Source organism: Podarcis cretensis (genome assembly GCF_951804945.1).
Source record: "Podarcis cretensis genome assembly, chromosome: 2".
In the NCBI taxonomy this organism is placed as follows: domain Eukaryota; kingdom Metazoa; phylum Chordata; class Lepidosauria; order Squamata; family Lacertidae; genus Podarcis; species Podarcis cretensis.
Window position 1 is genome coordinate 88,124,871 of NC_137171.1, and position 14,660 is coordinate 88,139,530.

Consider the following 14,660-nt stretch of genomic DNA (forward strand, 5'->3'; position numbering starts at 1 on the left):
AGAGTATTGCATCATCCTGTTGAAGCCTGCAGACTTATTCAGTATCCTGCGAATCCCAACACTCCTCCTTAAGTCAAAGGCTTGAGACCTAATAATTCTCTTAAGTCTCGAAATTTAGGAGCATCCAAACATTTTGTATACAAATCTGCCACATTACATTTTGTGTTACAGTGCTGTACCTTTAACACATTTCTTTCCAAAGCATTTTTCACATTTCCGTATCTTATAGCTATATGTTTACTTTTGCTCTTAAAGTTCTGTTGGTTAGCAAGCTGTTGTGCAGCCATGTTGTCACTTAGCACAGTGATTGGCATTTCAGAAGGTATTCCAAGTTCTTTTGTTAGACAAGCAAACCACTCTATTTGTGACACACATTCGCTTATGGCTGAGTACTCTGCTTCACAAGTACTTGTGGCAACAAATGTTTGTTTCTGGGATTTCCACTGAACCAGGGCATTTCCAATATATATGGCATATCCAGTGGTAGACTTTCCATTTTCTCTGTCCCCCCAACTGGCATCAGCGTATGCATACACTTGCTGATCATATCCTGTATCCAGCACCAGTTTGTAATCTTTTGTGCCTTTCAGATGCCTTAGGATTCTTTTAAGTGCTACCCAATCTCTCTGAGCCGGGTCTGCACTTCTTTGGCTTAACATGTGCACTGCCAATGTTATGTCGGGTCTTGTCCAACAACTTAAATATAACAGAGAACCCAACAAAGAATGAAACGCTGTTGCATTCTCACATTTTTGCCCTTCTGGTTCATTTTTGTACTGGGTAGTTATGGGAGTGTCAACCTCATTTGCCCTCTCCATTCCATATGTCTTCAGTAACTTTTCAATTTTTTCCTTCTGACTCAGAGAGTAGACGCCCTCTTCATTTCTCTGAACCTCTACTCCTAAGTAATTCTGAATCTCTCCCAAATGCTTCAGTTTGTATTTGTTACCTAGGCTGTTTATAAACCAAGACACTTGCTTTTGCGCAGTTGTTATTAGACAGATATCGTCAACATACAAAAGTAAATAACAAACACTTCCTTGCACCATTGCTGAATATAAACAGGAATCAGCCAGGCTTTGTTTGAATCCCATCTTTTTCAAAGTTGTGTCTATGCATTCATGCCATAGACGTGCACTTTGGTGTAAACCGTATAGTGCCCTTTGCAGTTTTAACACCATGCTGTCTTTTTCCAGCTCATAACCTGGTATTTGCTGTAAATACACCTCGGCGTCAATAGGAGCATTTAAATATGCTGAGGCAACATCGAAATGATTAACTTTTAACCCTCTCAGACTTGCTGAGGCAACATCGAAATGATTAACTTTTAACCCTCTCAGACTTGCCATTGCTAAAACTGATTTTACTGTTTCAGCCTTTGCTGTTGGGGCAAACACTTCATCATAATGTATCATTTTTCTTTGTGTAAAGCCCCTTGCAACCAACCTGGCTTTCCTCTGACAACTACCATCAGCCAGCTTTTTCACTTTAAAAACCCACTTACAGCTTATGGGCTTTTTACCTTCAGGCAATTCTGTAGGTACAAACACATTGTTGTTTAGCAGAGAGTTATACTCTGCCTGCATTGCCTTTAACCACGCCTCTTTCTCTAGAGTAGGTAACTCTTGCACTTCTTCAAAATTTTCTGGCTCAGTTACACAAACCTGGTTTATGGTGGCTGGGAACCCATAACGGTCTGGAGGTTGACCTTTATTACTTCTTGCAGACCTCCTTGGTTGATTAACCTCACCCCCTGGGCTACCTTCAGGACTGTTTTTGGGGTGGATTGATTCTGGAGATTTGCCTCCTCCTGTCCCTGTTGCACTTTCTTCTCTCCCCTGCTCCATGCTAGCAGCTGGAGAAAAATGCTCAACCTTTACCTCCTCCCTTTCAGTTTCTCTGGGAGAGCTGCCAATTCTTAGCTTTGTTTCAACTGCCTTATCAGGTACGCCCGGCAGTAAAACTTTTTCTGGCAGCAGGTTTGCATGTATCTTGGGTCAATTTCTTTGCTCATTAAAGCTGGCTGATCGACTATAACTCAAAAGATTTTTATCATCTTCAAACCTGTAGGCTTTCGTACCACTTTCATACCCAAGAAATAGCAACTGCTGTGCCCTTTCCCCACCTTTTCTTCGGTTCTTTACAGGTATGTCAACCCATGCCTTTGTCCCAAAGATTCTCAAATGTTGCAAACTGGGACTTTGTTATAGAGAATCTTATAGGGTATGTCATCTAGTACCCTTGACCACAAGCGATTCCCAATATAATTCGCGGTCTTAATACTCTCAGCCCAGTATTTAATTGGAAGATTTGCATCTGCTAACAATGCTTTCATTTGTGTCTGCAAGACACCTCCCCTACGCTCTGCTACTCCGTTCTCCTGAGGCGTTGCCACATTGGTAAGTCTATGTTTAATCCCTTGGGAACGCAACCAGTTTCTTAGGGAGCTTGCCATAAACTCTCCTCCCCTGTCTGTCTGAATAGAGCACACCTTTTCGCCAAGTTGCCTTTCTACCCTTCTTACCCAGAACTTCAAAGTTTGGGGAACGTCAGACTTTTGCTTTAATGGATAGACCCAGCCAAATCTAGAATAGTCATCCACTAGGATCAAACAGTACTTGTTATGGGAGACACTTGGTGGAAAAGGACCAGTTACATCAGCATGAATCAACTCCAGTGGTTTTTTGGTTTCTCTCTGGCTTGCTCTTGCTACTGGGCAAGCCCTGCTTTTAACCTCCTTTCAGATATTACAGTCTAAGTAATTATCACAACTTTTTATGTTTTTCATTCCCCCACACAACTCCAATGTTTTGTTTAGCACCTTATAGCTAGCATGAGCCAGACGCCTGTGCAGGAGATGAATACACATATCAAGGGTTGGGACATTTTGCACATTAGCAACCTTAGACTCACACTGCAGTACATACATATTAGTTCTAAGGTTAGCATTTGCCAACACTGCCCCATTTTGCTTTATCTGGCACTGATCTCCCACAAAGTTTACTTCAAAGCCTGCTTTTGCCAAGTCAGGAATGCTCAGGAGATTGTTTTGCAAACTAGGCACACACAACACATTCCTGAATGTGTGTCCCAGTTGTGGGAACACAACCTCCCCCTCACAAACCACATTAGCTTTCTGGCCCGTAGCAAGACTTACATGTTTTTTGTTTGAGGCCCTAGCATCAGTTAGCAATCCTTTTCTTTTACAAAAGGTTTGAGAAGCTCCACTGTCCAGAACCCACAGCTCTTCATTTTCTTGACCATCTGCAGACACCCAAGCGGTAGACTCTCTTTGCTGCCTCCTGTGCTTCTGCTGTTTTTGTTGTTTTCTCGGGCAGTCCCGCAGCAGATGTCCACTGGACTTGCAGCAAAAACACCTTTTTACTTTGTTGACCACCGGCTGGTCTGCAGCAGCTCCTCCTGGCTGTTTCTCCGGCTCCCAACACCTCTGGTCTTCCCGGCTGTTGTTCCCTCTGGGATGCTCCAACAGCTGGGCTGAGGTCATCTTTCGCTCTGCACGCCTGTCCTCCTCTGCATACAACCGTCCAGTTACGTATTCCAGAGTCAGCTTATCAGTCTCTACAGACTCGAGGGAATTGACCAGCATATCATAGCTGTCATCAAGGGAACTCAGGACTATAAAGACTTTGTCCTCTTCCCCCACAGGCCTCCCTCTTAAGGCTAGCTCCTGGAAACAGCCTGTTAGGAATTTTAGGTGGTTCACCAGGGAGTCCCCCGGTTTCTTCCGACACCGGTACAGTCTCCTGGTCAGTGTTATCAGTGAGCCAGCTGTCTCTCGCACATGGACAGCCTTGAGTGCATTCCACGCCTCACTTGCCGTCACCTTATCAGCTACGTAGACTAGCTGGCTGTCGTCCACTCCAAGGATGATAGTAGCCAAAGCTTTCTCATCCTTTTCTAGCTGGGCCTCTGCTAGTGCCAGCTTTTCATCGTCATCCTCATCCTTCTCAGGGGGCTGTGGTGGAGTTTCCACCACCTTCCACAGGCCCTCACGCTTGAGGAAGTGTTGCATGTGGACCGACCAGATGCTGTAGTTCGTGGCCGTCAGCTTCTCCAGCAACACGCCACTTCTGGACTGCTCCATCCCTGCAGCTCACCTCCAGCACCCACGGCTAGATAACTGCCACCTGTACTCTTGTGTGCTGGGCCCATAACCCTGTCGCGAAATTCCTCGCGGCGCTTTCAGCAGAAACGCTAAGAGTCCCAGGTTTTTCCCAGTGCAGTCTTTTAATGTGAGGTATATACAGGTATTTACAAAAGAGACAGTCCATACAGAGTACTTACAAACGAATACTCTCCACCACAGCACCACCACACTACAGCACAACCACCACAGCAACCACCACACACTGTTAAACAGGCTTTTCTTTTTAAAACAGGTGATAGCCAATCACATTAATCACACACTCCTGCTGAGTCACTCTGACCCAGCACTTCACAGAGTATTGCATCATCCTGTTGAAGCCTGCAGACTTATTCAGTATCCTGCGAATCCCAACAGAAACTAGGCCTTTTTCACCCGGCTCAAAGACCGCATAGGCACATATTTGCGTACACACACACACACACACACACACACAGGCTGGGAGCCTCAATGATGCCCTTCTGGAGGCTTCACCCAGGGCAAAAAACATGGCTAGCCCCCCCCCCCTAGCTATGGTTCTGCTTTGTAGAGCAAGTTCCTCAAAAAACAAAGTATAAAATTTTAACTAAATAAAAACAAATAAACCCTTTTCTTATAGTCATTGCAGAAGCTGTGTAAAAGGAAGAATTGGGTTGAAGGAAGATGAATGGCTTTATAAGATAGTCATGAAGGAATGTTCTCCATAAAGGGGTGGCAATCTGAAGGCCATTCTTTTCTTGACTATAAGTTACTAGACCTATAGACAGAGAGAACAGTGAGTTTGTATATACCAAACTGAAATTATATACCTATTTCAGAGCAATTCACTCTTCATTGGTCTGACATCTGGAAGTGTGGATGTTTTAAATATAAAAGAAGACAACAAAACAACTTTGTATGGAAAAGATGTGAAGTATCATGGTGAGATGCTTTTGAAATAATTTAGTATGCATACAAATAGGAAGAGTGAAACCTTAGCCTTTTTATAGTAAAATTGTTAATGTCTTTTATGGAGATTTGAACACATTGATGCTGCAATCCCACACATATATCTGAGAAGTGATGACAGGATTGCATAGTAAATCAGCATCAAAAATAAAAGTTAAAACATTGTTCCTGAGTTTTACTCAGAAAATTATGCTGGTATAAAAGGCATGACTTAGCCAAAGTAAGCACTTTTAAGTGAAGAAAGAGTTCAACACACATTTAAATCTTTCCCACTGAAGACAGTGGGATTACATAGAGGCTAGTTTGGGCAAAGTAGCTAAATGTTGGTGACATTATTTCAGGTCAGGCAGCCCCTGTCCTTGTTGAATATCCAACAGGCATTTTAACTGAATTCTAATCTTATCATTTTAACTGATCTTTTTGTCCTAAGTAACTTGTATACTGCTTAGAGTAGACATCCCCAACCTGCGGCCCTCCAGATGTTTTGGCCTACAACTCCCATGATCTCTAGCTAACAGGACCAGTGGTCAGGGATGATGGGAATTGTAGTCCAAAACATCTGGAGGGCCAAAGGTTGGGGATGCCTGGCTTAGAGACTGTTGTATTTAAGCAGTATATAAATGGTCAAAATAAATAAATAATCAGACATTTTTCCCGCCACCCCAAAAAAACCCTCAAATAGTGCAGCCTGCTTCTACTTTTGTTTGAAATAAGTTCCTTTGATTTCCATGGGATTTACAAGCCTATGTGCATAGGATTCCAAACTAATTCTTTTGGCAGATGGAGAAATCCTTAAATTAAACTGTGTTGGCCTCATAATGTTTTGGTGGCCTGGTTTGTACACCCTGGTAAGCCATAGCCTGAAATAAGCTATGGCTTACAGAAAATAAGCAGCATGCTCAAACCATTCCCACCTTGCTCTTCCCATTGCTGCAACAAAACAAATCACAGTGTTGGCTTCATATTACATGTGAACCAGTGCCCATGGTTTGTTTCTCTCTAAGCAAACAATGAGCATCAAGCCAGGAACAACAGAGAAAACAGTTGTATCAAAAATCTCTGACAAATCCAAGAGAATAAACAGGGTCACACTCTTCTTGTGCCAGTTATCCACCAGTGTGAGCAACGGAATTTCAGTCTCACATCCAAGCTGGAAATCAGATTGGAATAGTTGCAAATAATCACTTTCATCCAAGAAAATGTGGAGTTGGCCAACCATTACACATTCAAGGACCTTTTTGCCTGGAAAAAAAATGACACCACATGATAGTTATTTAGATCCAGTGGGACAAGCAATGGCTCCTTGATAAGGAGTTTCACAATTGCTCCCTTAAAAGGAGTCAGGGCATCATCTTTTCTCATGGCATTTTAAATCACAATGATCCAGATCCTTTGTCCTGGTACGGTAGATCTAAGCAGTCGTGATGGACATGAGTGCAGCAAATGTGACGGTAATCCTCACTGCCCCAAGTATCTTGATTAAACATCTTGAAGTTGCCCAAACTGGACACAGTGGCTAAATATCTGCAGAAGGTGTGGGGAAGCTTCCTCTCTCAGGTCAAGTTTCCGAGAGCCAACATGATCACAGTGGGGCCAAAACACACATCATTCTCACACGGGCATCAAATTATCATGCAAACACCTGCCATTCTATCTGGTTTCTCTTGCTCACTCACTCACCCCATTTCACTTGCATTTCACCTCTGTGCGCTAAGAAAAGGCCTGCTGCACAACCATATCACTTCAGATCACACTAGGCATGGACACTGGGCAATGTGCTCCTCTCAGCAGATGGCTGAGTTTTAGCATCCTCCAGCCTGTCCTCTCACATGCAGCAGAAGGCATAGCAGGCCAGTGAAGCAGATGAGGGAACAGACAGTGGGCATGACATTTGGAAATAAACAAAGTGAAGCCAGAATATTTTAGTAATAAAGTTGTTGTTAGGTTACAGAAAGAAATGGAACCAGAATCCTCTAGCACAATATATTCTGCTCAGGTGTTGGTGTTGTGCTAACATAATTGAGTGGACATCATTCTGTGAGAACACTATAAGTAAAGGAATGTGTGTAGTTCTAATCCATTAAGTTATCTCAATAGATCTTTTCATGACATAATTGTTTCTTCAAAGGCACTGCGTCCTGTGAACAAGCCTGCAATCCTTACCTGAGAATCAGCCACACTAAATACCTGAATAAACATGCATAAGATTGCATGCTCATCCTTATTCTATATTTGGATATGCATAATATCCAATGAGAATATTGATTATTTCAGAAAATTATTAATGCAGTTTCACATTCAGCTGTTGATACAGCCTTCTAGCCATGAATGGATGACCTGAGCAGCTATTTCATGACCAACAGTAGCACTGACTTTTCCCATGCCTAACCTTGTGTACAGAATTAGCTTGCCATTTAATTCCACCCACATATTTTAGTCCGTAGTAGAACTTTCGAGTTCTACTGAAGTTTTGTAATACATTTCAAAAATGATTCACACTTTCATTCTGTAGATGCTGACTTGCTAGTAACCTATTTTTGACTAGTTGTTACTAGTAATGGCTTCTCTCAATTTCACCTGTGTGTGGGGGGTTTTTTTTGCACTCTTTTATATTGATAGAACTTATAAAAACAATGAAGAGTTTAGAAAGTTACAAAGAAGTAATATATCTTATCCATAAGCTTCTGGTTTTTTTGAGATGAATGAAGGTTGGAACATTCTGTATTTCCGTTTCAATGGCCTGGGGGGTATCTGGTTAGAACACAATTCTTTTCCTTTGGCTAAACATGGGGCTATTTTATAGTTTAGATAGGATCAAACCAATTGTGTGTTTTATATATATAAACAGGGGCAAGAGTCAAATAACTTGCTCACTTGATCAACTGATAAGTGCCCATTTAGGGCCATGATAGAGACAAACCTAACTCTGCCACAGTTGTGGAGAAAGTAAAAGTAGATTGGTAGAGTTCCAATTTTAAGAGTAAAAGAAGCACCAAATGAGGAGTGCAGAATTCCCACCCATCCCGAGCAGCTTATCCTCCAGTGTTACTTTACCCACTGGAGAGAGAAGTGGGGTAAGGGAAGACCAAAGGAGGGATGGGGGACCCAGGGCTGACACATCGTCATTATAACCTTTTCCTGACGGTGCCCACATTGTTTGGGAGAGGGTAAGGTGAATGAATAACCCCCCCACCAAGGCTGCTCACAGAGCCCTGCAGACCTACCACCGTTCTGGCACATAATATTATCATTTCCTGACAAGGGTGCATTCAGAATCTGAAATCAGATCCTCAAATTCACAAATTATATCAGAGTATTCCTTTTCTTTAAGGGAAGAATGAAGAAGAAGAAAAAGATGCTTTTTCGGACAAGTACCACAATGGCCCTGTACTGGCAGTGGATTCCTGCAAGAATTATTCTCTCTTTTTAAGTTGCGGGTAGGTGAATAGTTTAATGTTACCGTTTGTAACATGGGAAAAGGAAGACAGGATGGTACATGTGCTATAAAATCCATAAATCTATATTATGGCTTCATGCCCCAGACCAGCACCCAGCATAGTGGGGGAAATGTCAGCACCCACCACTGCTGACACCAGCATTATTTTAACATTTTCATTTTAATACTGTAATTTTTTAAGAAAATTGAATCTTCACCCTAAGAAGAGAAGTACTAGGTAGGAGGGAGATGGCTTCAGGCAAAGCTGGCATACTTTATCATAATTTCAGTATTTTGTTGCTGCTGCGGTTTTTGTTGCTGCTTTCTTGTTGTTGTTTTTCAGGTGGGGTATCACTCTTGTTAAAGACCTTAGTATTTGGTGGGGGGAGGACTAAGTGGAAATAAGTATTATCCCCTCCTTCAAAAAGAGTACAAGTCTCCATTTTGCCCATTGTGAAATATGATAACTTGCAGACATCCAGTGAATTTTTATTTATTTATTAAGTGTGCACCTGGAGATAGAGAGATGCCTGTTTGCATGGAAGAAGGTTGCAGAGGGTGGGTAGGGGGAGTGATTTAGGGGAGCGACAAAATAATACAGCCCAGACACATTCCATTAAGCCTCACCCACTGGTGTGGGCAGTAGCTGCACAATAGCAATACAGTCAATATCTATTTCGGTTTTAAACTGAGTATGTAGAATCCAATCTCCCATGCAGAAAACCAAATCTGAACGACCTGCTTGTGTTTCTTGAAGCATCTCATATTAGAGGCATGGGGAATTAGATTTAGCTGGCAGGCCAGATCTTCATTTACCCCAGCCCCTGTGGGTCAACTTTGTCAGGTGGTTGATAATGTTCACCAGCCGATCACCTGCTGCCATAACAAGAACAGGTAATTTCCTCACCCACCCACCCCTGCCCTGCCTCTGCAGAGAAGGATATTTGGATTCAAAGCACCTCCTTCAGCCATTCAAATTGCAACCTCTAGGAAAAAAGAAAATGGAGCATTTTCTCTCTCCAGGGGGAACGAATGGATTCAAAGCACTGGCGGAAGATCTTTGAATCTAAACCACTTCTACCTGACCCCTTGGCTATACTAGGGAGTTCCCAATACCAGTTAACTTTGGGGACTGCGCTTTGAAGCACTGGCAATCAGCTGATTGACACCCGTGGAAGGCTCTTTTCAAGCACCTAGAATTAGCTGATGTCTAGCTGATCGTAGGAGCTTCAAAGTGCCTCTTCGGCAACAAGCTAAGAGGGAGAATATTATATCTAGAAATAGAGAGGATATGGTGCTAACAGGTAGAATTAGGTGTGTGTGTGGGGGGGGGGTGCTTTTAGCCCATTGAAATCAAAGAAAACATTTTTTAATAGGAATTTAAGCAGGAAATGAATAACGTGGGGAGGACAACAATTTCCCTTCAGCCTCCCATGTCCCTTCTAAATGTGTTCTCCAGAGTCTTTTACCCCCTCTGGAGAAGATTTAAGGAGACATGGGGGGCTGCAGGGTAGAGTGGGGATGACTTAAAATTACTTCCCTCCCCATTCTGCTCATGGAAGTCTTACCATCAGCTGAGCAACACTGTTGGATACAAGCTGGTGTGTGAGTGTGGTGTAGTGGTTAAGAGCGATAGATTCGTAATCTGGGGAACCGGGTTCGCTTCCCCGCTCCTCCACATGCAGCTGCTGGGTGACCTTGAGCTAGTCACACTTCTCTGAAGTCTCTCAGCCCCACTCACCTCACAGAGTGTTTGTTGTGGGGGAGGAAGGGAAAGGAGATTGTTAGCCGCTTTGAGACTCCTGAAGGGGAGTGAAAGGCGGGATATCAAATCCAAGCTGCTGCTGCTGCTGCTGCTGCTGCTCTTCTTCTTCTTCTTCTTCTTCTTCTTCTTCTTCTTCTTCTTCTTCTTCTTCTTTTATAATTTTGTTTCTCAAACGTAGGATTTCATTCATTTAATACAAACAACAAAAACACATGATTTTAGAAAAACCTTCATCCTGTAATCAGGAACCTGGTATACTTAGTCCTAAACTGAAGTTCACATGAAATGTGTATAATTTAATTCCAGTTTGCTTTAGTACTGCGTGGGTCTTGAAAGTAAGCTTCTGCATAAGAGTGAGTTATATTCTGTCTTAAGACTATTTCCCATGATGTTCCCTTTATTTTCTAGTTCAGATTCCACGATAAAGCTATGGGATACACAGAAGAATCTGGTGGCAGATATCACTCTTGATAACACTTTAAGCACAGCCTGTTTCCTGAATAGTTCGGGTGATATTTTACTGGCTTTCAAAAATGATATTTACGTCTTGTCTCATAGTAAGACACTGGGCTTATTGAATGCAAATATTGATGCCTCTAGCATCTCAGCAACAGGTAACCTCTATAATTATATTAACAGCATTTCTTCATTTTTAAATAATATTACGTACTCAGACAGTCTGATCCCATCCATTTTTACTCAGAAACAAGTCCTACTGTATTCACTGTGGCCTATTCCTGTGTAAGTGTGTATAGGATTGCAGCCTTTTCTGCTAGTTGGTGTATAGGAATATTTGGCATGATGCAATTAGCAAACTTACTGCTAACCAGCATTTAGTATTTGTATGTACAGCAACACTAACCGGTATTAACAGAAACCAAGGTTTCTGTCATAACCATGTTTTGAAATCGGGTTTGAACTCTTGGTCTGTGTCAATCATGGTAAGTACGGATGTAACAGTAACCCAAGGCTGACATATGTCATGGAATTTCTGAAAGGCGGCACTTTGTCCTGAATTGTCTTGGGCAAGTCAATCGAGAAATTGAGAAATCGTGTTTTGTAACGTGGGGGTTTGCTCAACAATTTTGGGTTTGAACCTATTGTTAAAGAGAAAAAGGATCCATTCTGAAAGAGGAAGTGTACTTTGCAAATTGGGAACCAAACTCAGGAAACCATGGTTTTCAGGGAAATTGTGTTATGCATACGCTGGCTCATTGTTGTATCTTATTTGGCAGTGTTTTCCTGTTCATTTGAGTGAAGAACAGAAAATTAGTTATTGATAACCAATATGCATGTAAAAAACAACTCATACATCTTTTTATTGTTTTCAGGGGTATAATGCTAAGTAAAAATTGTAAATAAAATAAGAGTGGTTTATCATTATGGTTTCATGTTACAATGTGAATGCTGCAATATAAATGCTGCTATCATGATCTCTTCTCCAGAATCCTATATTTTTGAAAGTCAACCTCCGGAAGAGCTAGAAAGAGGGAAAACTTACGTCTCGAAGCCGGTTGAGATGGCATCATATCTGGTATGTTGTAACTGACACAGCATTTTTAGCAACATGAAGAAACAGAGGTTGCCTAAATACTACACTCTTGGAGACATGATTCACTAAACTGAATTGCATCTAAAATCAGGTGCAAAGTCTGCCACCCGCTGTTAGATGCAGTTCATTGCAATAACTGCAAGACTAATATCTGTTTTAAAACTTAGATTTGGAATCTGTCATTAACAAAATAATATTTTTTTCTGTATGTTATGTTGAAAACTAGATTGCCAGAGTTTATTTAAGTAAATTCAACATTTTGTAATGTTTCTAGATTTAATTTATAGTAGATTTTTTTAAGGAGCTGCTTTACTTCAGTGCAGATCTATTTCTGTATAGGATTGGATTTCACAAACTTACAAGAAATGCTTTTCATAGTATCACCCTCTTAAGTCTTTAAGGCTAAAATATGATACCCACGTACTTGGTAGTAAACCTAGGAAGAACCTACGCACATAAAAACCACTGTGAAAATGCTTTTAATTTTTTTTTTGAAAAATACATTGAATTTTGCATAACTCACTGTTTCCATCTAGTGTCACATTTGTATATTACACTTTACAAGACATTTAAAACATTTTATTTGCAGCTGTGTAGCTGAGTCCATAATTTAACTCAATGGGACTTACTTCTGAATGTGTATATATATATATATATATATATATATATATATATATATATATTGTCAGAGCTGCCCGAGGTCCCAGCTCACAAAGGACCAACGCCAGTTCGTTGTTATGTACAAAAGTCTTTATTGAAGTTCAGTTTCGATTTCAAAGCCACGGCGCGCAGCTCTACGTCTCAAACTCTAGACCGCTGAAGCTCCGTCTGAATCTCCTCCCCCCAGACACCAGTTTAAGACTCTAGCCTTGCTCCACCTCTTCCTTTGCTCTTTCCTCCTCTGGGTCCGTCTGTCCGCTGGGGTCTTGCCCTTTCTAGACTCTTCTGACGCTGAGTCCCCTGAGTCTTCCCCCTGCCTCCGGCGGGCTTTAGGACCTGGTTCCCAATCCGGGTTTTCTGCTGTCCCGCGCACCTGTACATTCGAACTTGGCGCGCGTGCCCAGCCGGCAACCTTTCTCCTGACCGTTACACTGCTCCTGTCACTGCTTCCCCCTTCGGGGAGGCTAGCTGAACCTGACTTCCCCTCCGTTCCCTCACTCTCTGATAGAGGCGTGGTCAGTCCTGACTCATCTTCTCTCCCTGCTGGAGGAGACGCTGGCCCTGATACATGGGACTCTTCCCCCCCACTACGCTCTGGTGGGGGAGCTGGTCCTGATCTCCCGCTGCTGCTTTGGGAGTCCCCGCTGGCCCCTTGCTTCTGGTGCATCCCCCCCTGGGACCCCCTTTGCCCTGGCCCTCGGCGCCCCCCTCTGGGAATCTTCTGATTCGCTGGAGAAGCTCATGGAATCTCTCATGCCACTGTCATACTCCCCTACACTGCCCTCAGATTCTTCCCCTTCGCTCTCCATTTCCTCTCTCCCCTGTGCCTCTGCTCCTGAGCCCCTGACATATATATAGGATTGAACTATGATTTGAACACACTGAACATCTGTAATACATATTCCTGTTCACTAATAGCAGTATTATAAAAAATAGAATTTTATCATACCACGGATATCTTTACTATTTCTCTAGGTGCCTTACAAGGGATATACCTTCACTGAAGACTTCACATCAGACTTGTTGGTTTTACCAAAGAAGAAAGGAAAGGTTGGGTTATAGTGTAATGAAGCATATTTTACACTGTTATGACACAGATCCTTCAGTATCACAAAAAGACACCTATATCAAGTTTTAAGTTATATCAACAGCTACTGAAATTTAATTTGCAAATAATGAATTAATCCATTAAAAGGCATATAATTAGGTGTAAACAGGTGAAGTAATTTTAGATGTTCAATTATAAACAATTTTATTTTTAAAAAATAGTAAACAGATTACATGCATTTGTACTTTTTTCTTCCCTATTAGCCAGTTTGGAGATTACCAGTGGCTCCCTCAGCAATCTACTGCTCTCCCTGTTCCTCAGATGTTTCTCTGAATATATTTGATTTCCTGCTCCAACCTGGAACTCCCGACTTAGAAGAACGTGATAAAGCTGAAAGTAATGGTTTAAATATAAATATAATCAAGGGGAGGTGTTCTTTTAATAATCTTTGGGTTTGCTCTCTCCTCCATCGTAGAAACCTATCCCAAAGCAGTTCAACAGTGTTTTTCCCTGGCATGGCAGAGCCTGTTCCTTATCAGCTTGCTTCAGCACACAACACTAGAAGTCCTTTGTGACTGAGAGAAGCTGGGAACTGGTTTTGCCCTTTTCTACCTTGCATCTTGATTGCTCCCGTCCATTCCGTGGCCCCATTTCCATTTCGCTTCCATTTCCCTTTTGTTCCCTTGGTTGCATCTGCAGTGCTTCTAACCGTAGCTGAGTAATGGTGTGAGCTGATGAATTGATAAGCTGTCTGCTTTTTAAAAAAGGTAAAGGACCCCTGACAGTTAAGTCCAGTCACAGACGACTCTGGGGTTGCGACGCTCATCTCGCTTTATAGGCCGAGGGAGCCGGCATTTGTCCACAGACAGTTTTTCCAGGTCATGTGACCAGCATGACTAAGCTGCTTCTGCCGCAACAGAACACTGAAACCAGAGCAGCGCACGGAAATGCCATTTACCTTCCTGCCAGAGCAGTACCTATTTATCTACTTGCACTTTTTGGCGTGCTTTTGAACTGCTAGGTTGGCAGGATCTGGGACCGAGCAACGGGAGCTCGCCCTGTTGCTGGGATTCGAGCTGCCGACCTTCCAATCGGCAAGCCCTAGGC

General features: G+C 42.4%; 1 protein-coding gene across 3 annotated transcripts in view; it reads left to right on the top strand.

Annotated features, from left to right (window-relative positions):
• LOC307209439 (uncharacterized protein) overlaps positions 1-14,660 on the top strand; it is a 95,439-nt gene that overhangs the window by 40,090 nt on the left and 40,689 nt on the right. For all 3 annotated transcript variants that reach the window (XM_079964493.1, XM_079964492.1, XM_079964494.1), the window contains 6 exons: positions 4,963-5,065; positions 8,424-8,529; positions 10,702-10,907; positions 11,739-11,827; positions 13,481-13,555; positions 13,817-13,949. In XM_079964493.1, the coding sequence (XP_079820619.1) occupies positions 4,963-5,065; positions 8,424-8,529; positions 10,702-10,907; positions 11,739-11,827; positions 13,481-13,555; positions 13,817-13,949 (712 nt within the window). The remainder of the gene's footprint in view (positions 1-4,962; positions 5,066-8,423; positions 8,530-10,701; positions 10,908-11,738; positions 11,828-13,480; positions 13,556-13,816; positions 13,950-14,660) is intronic.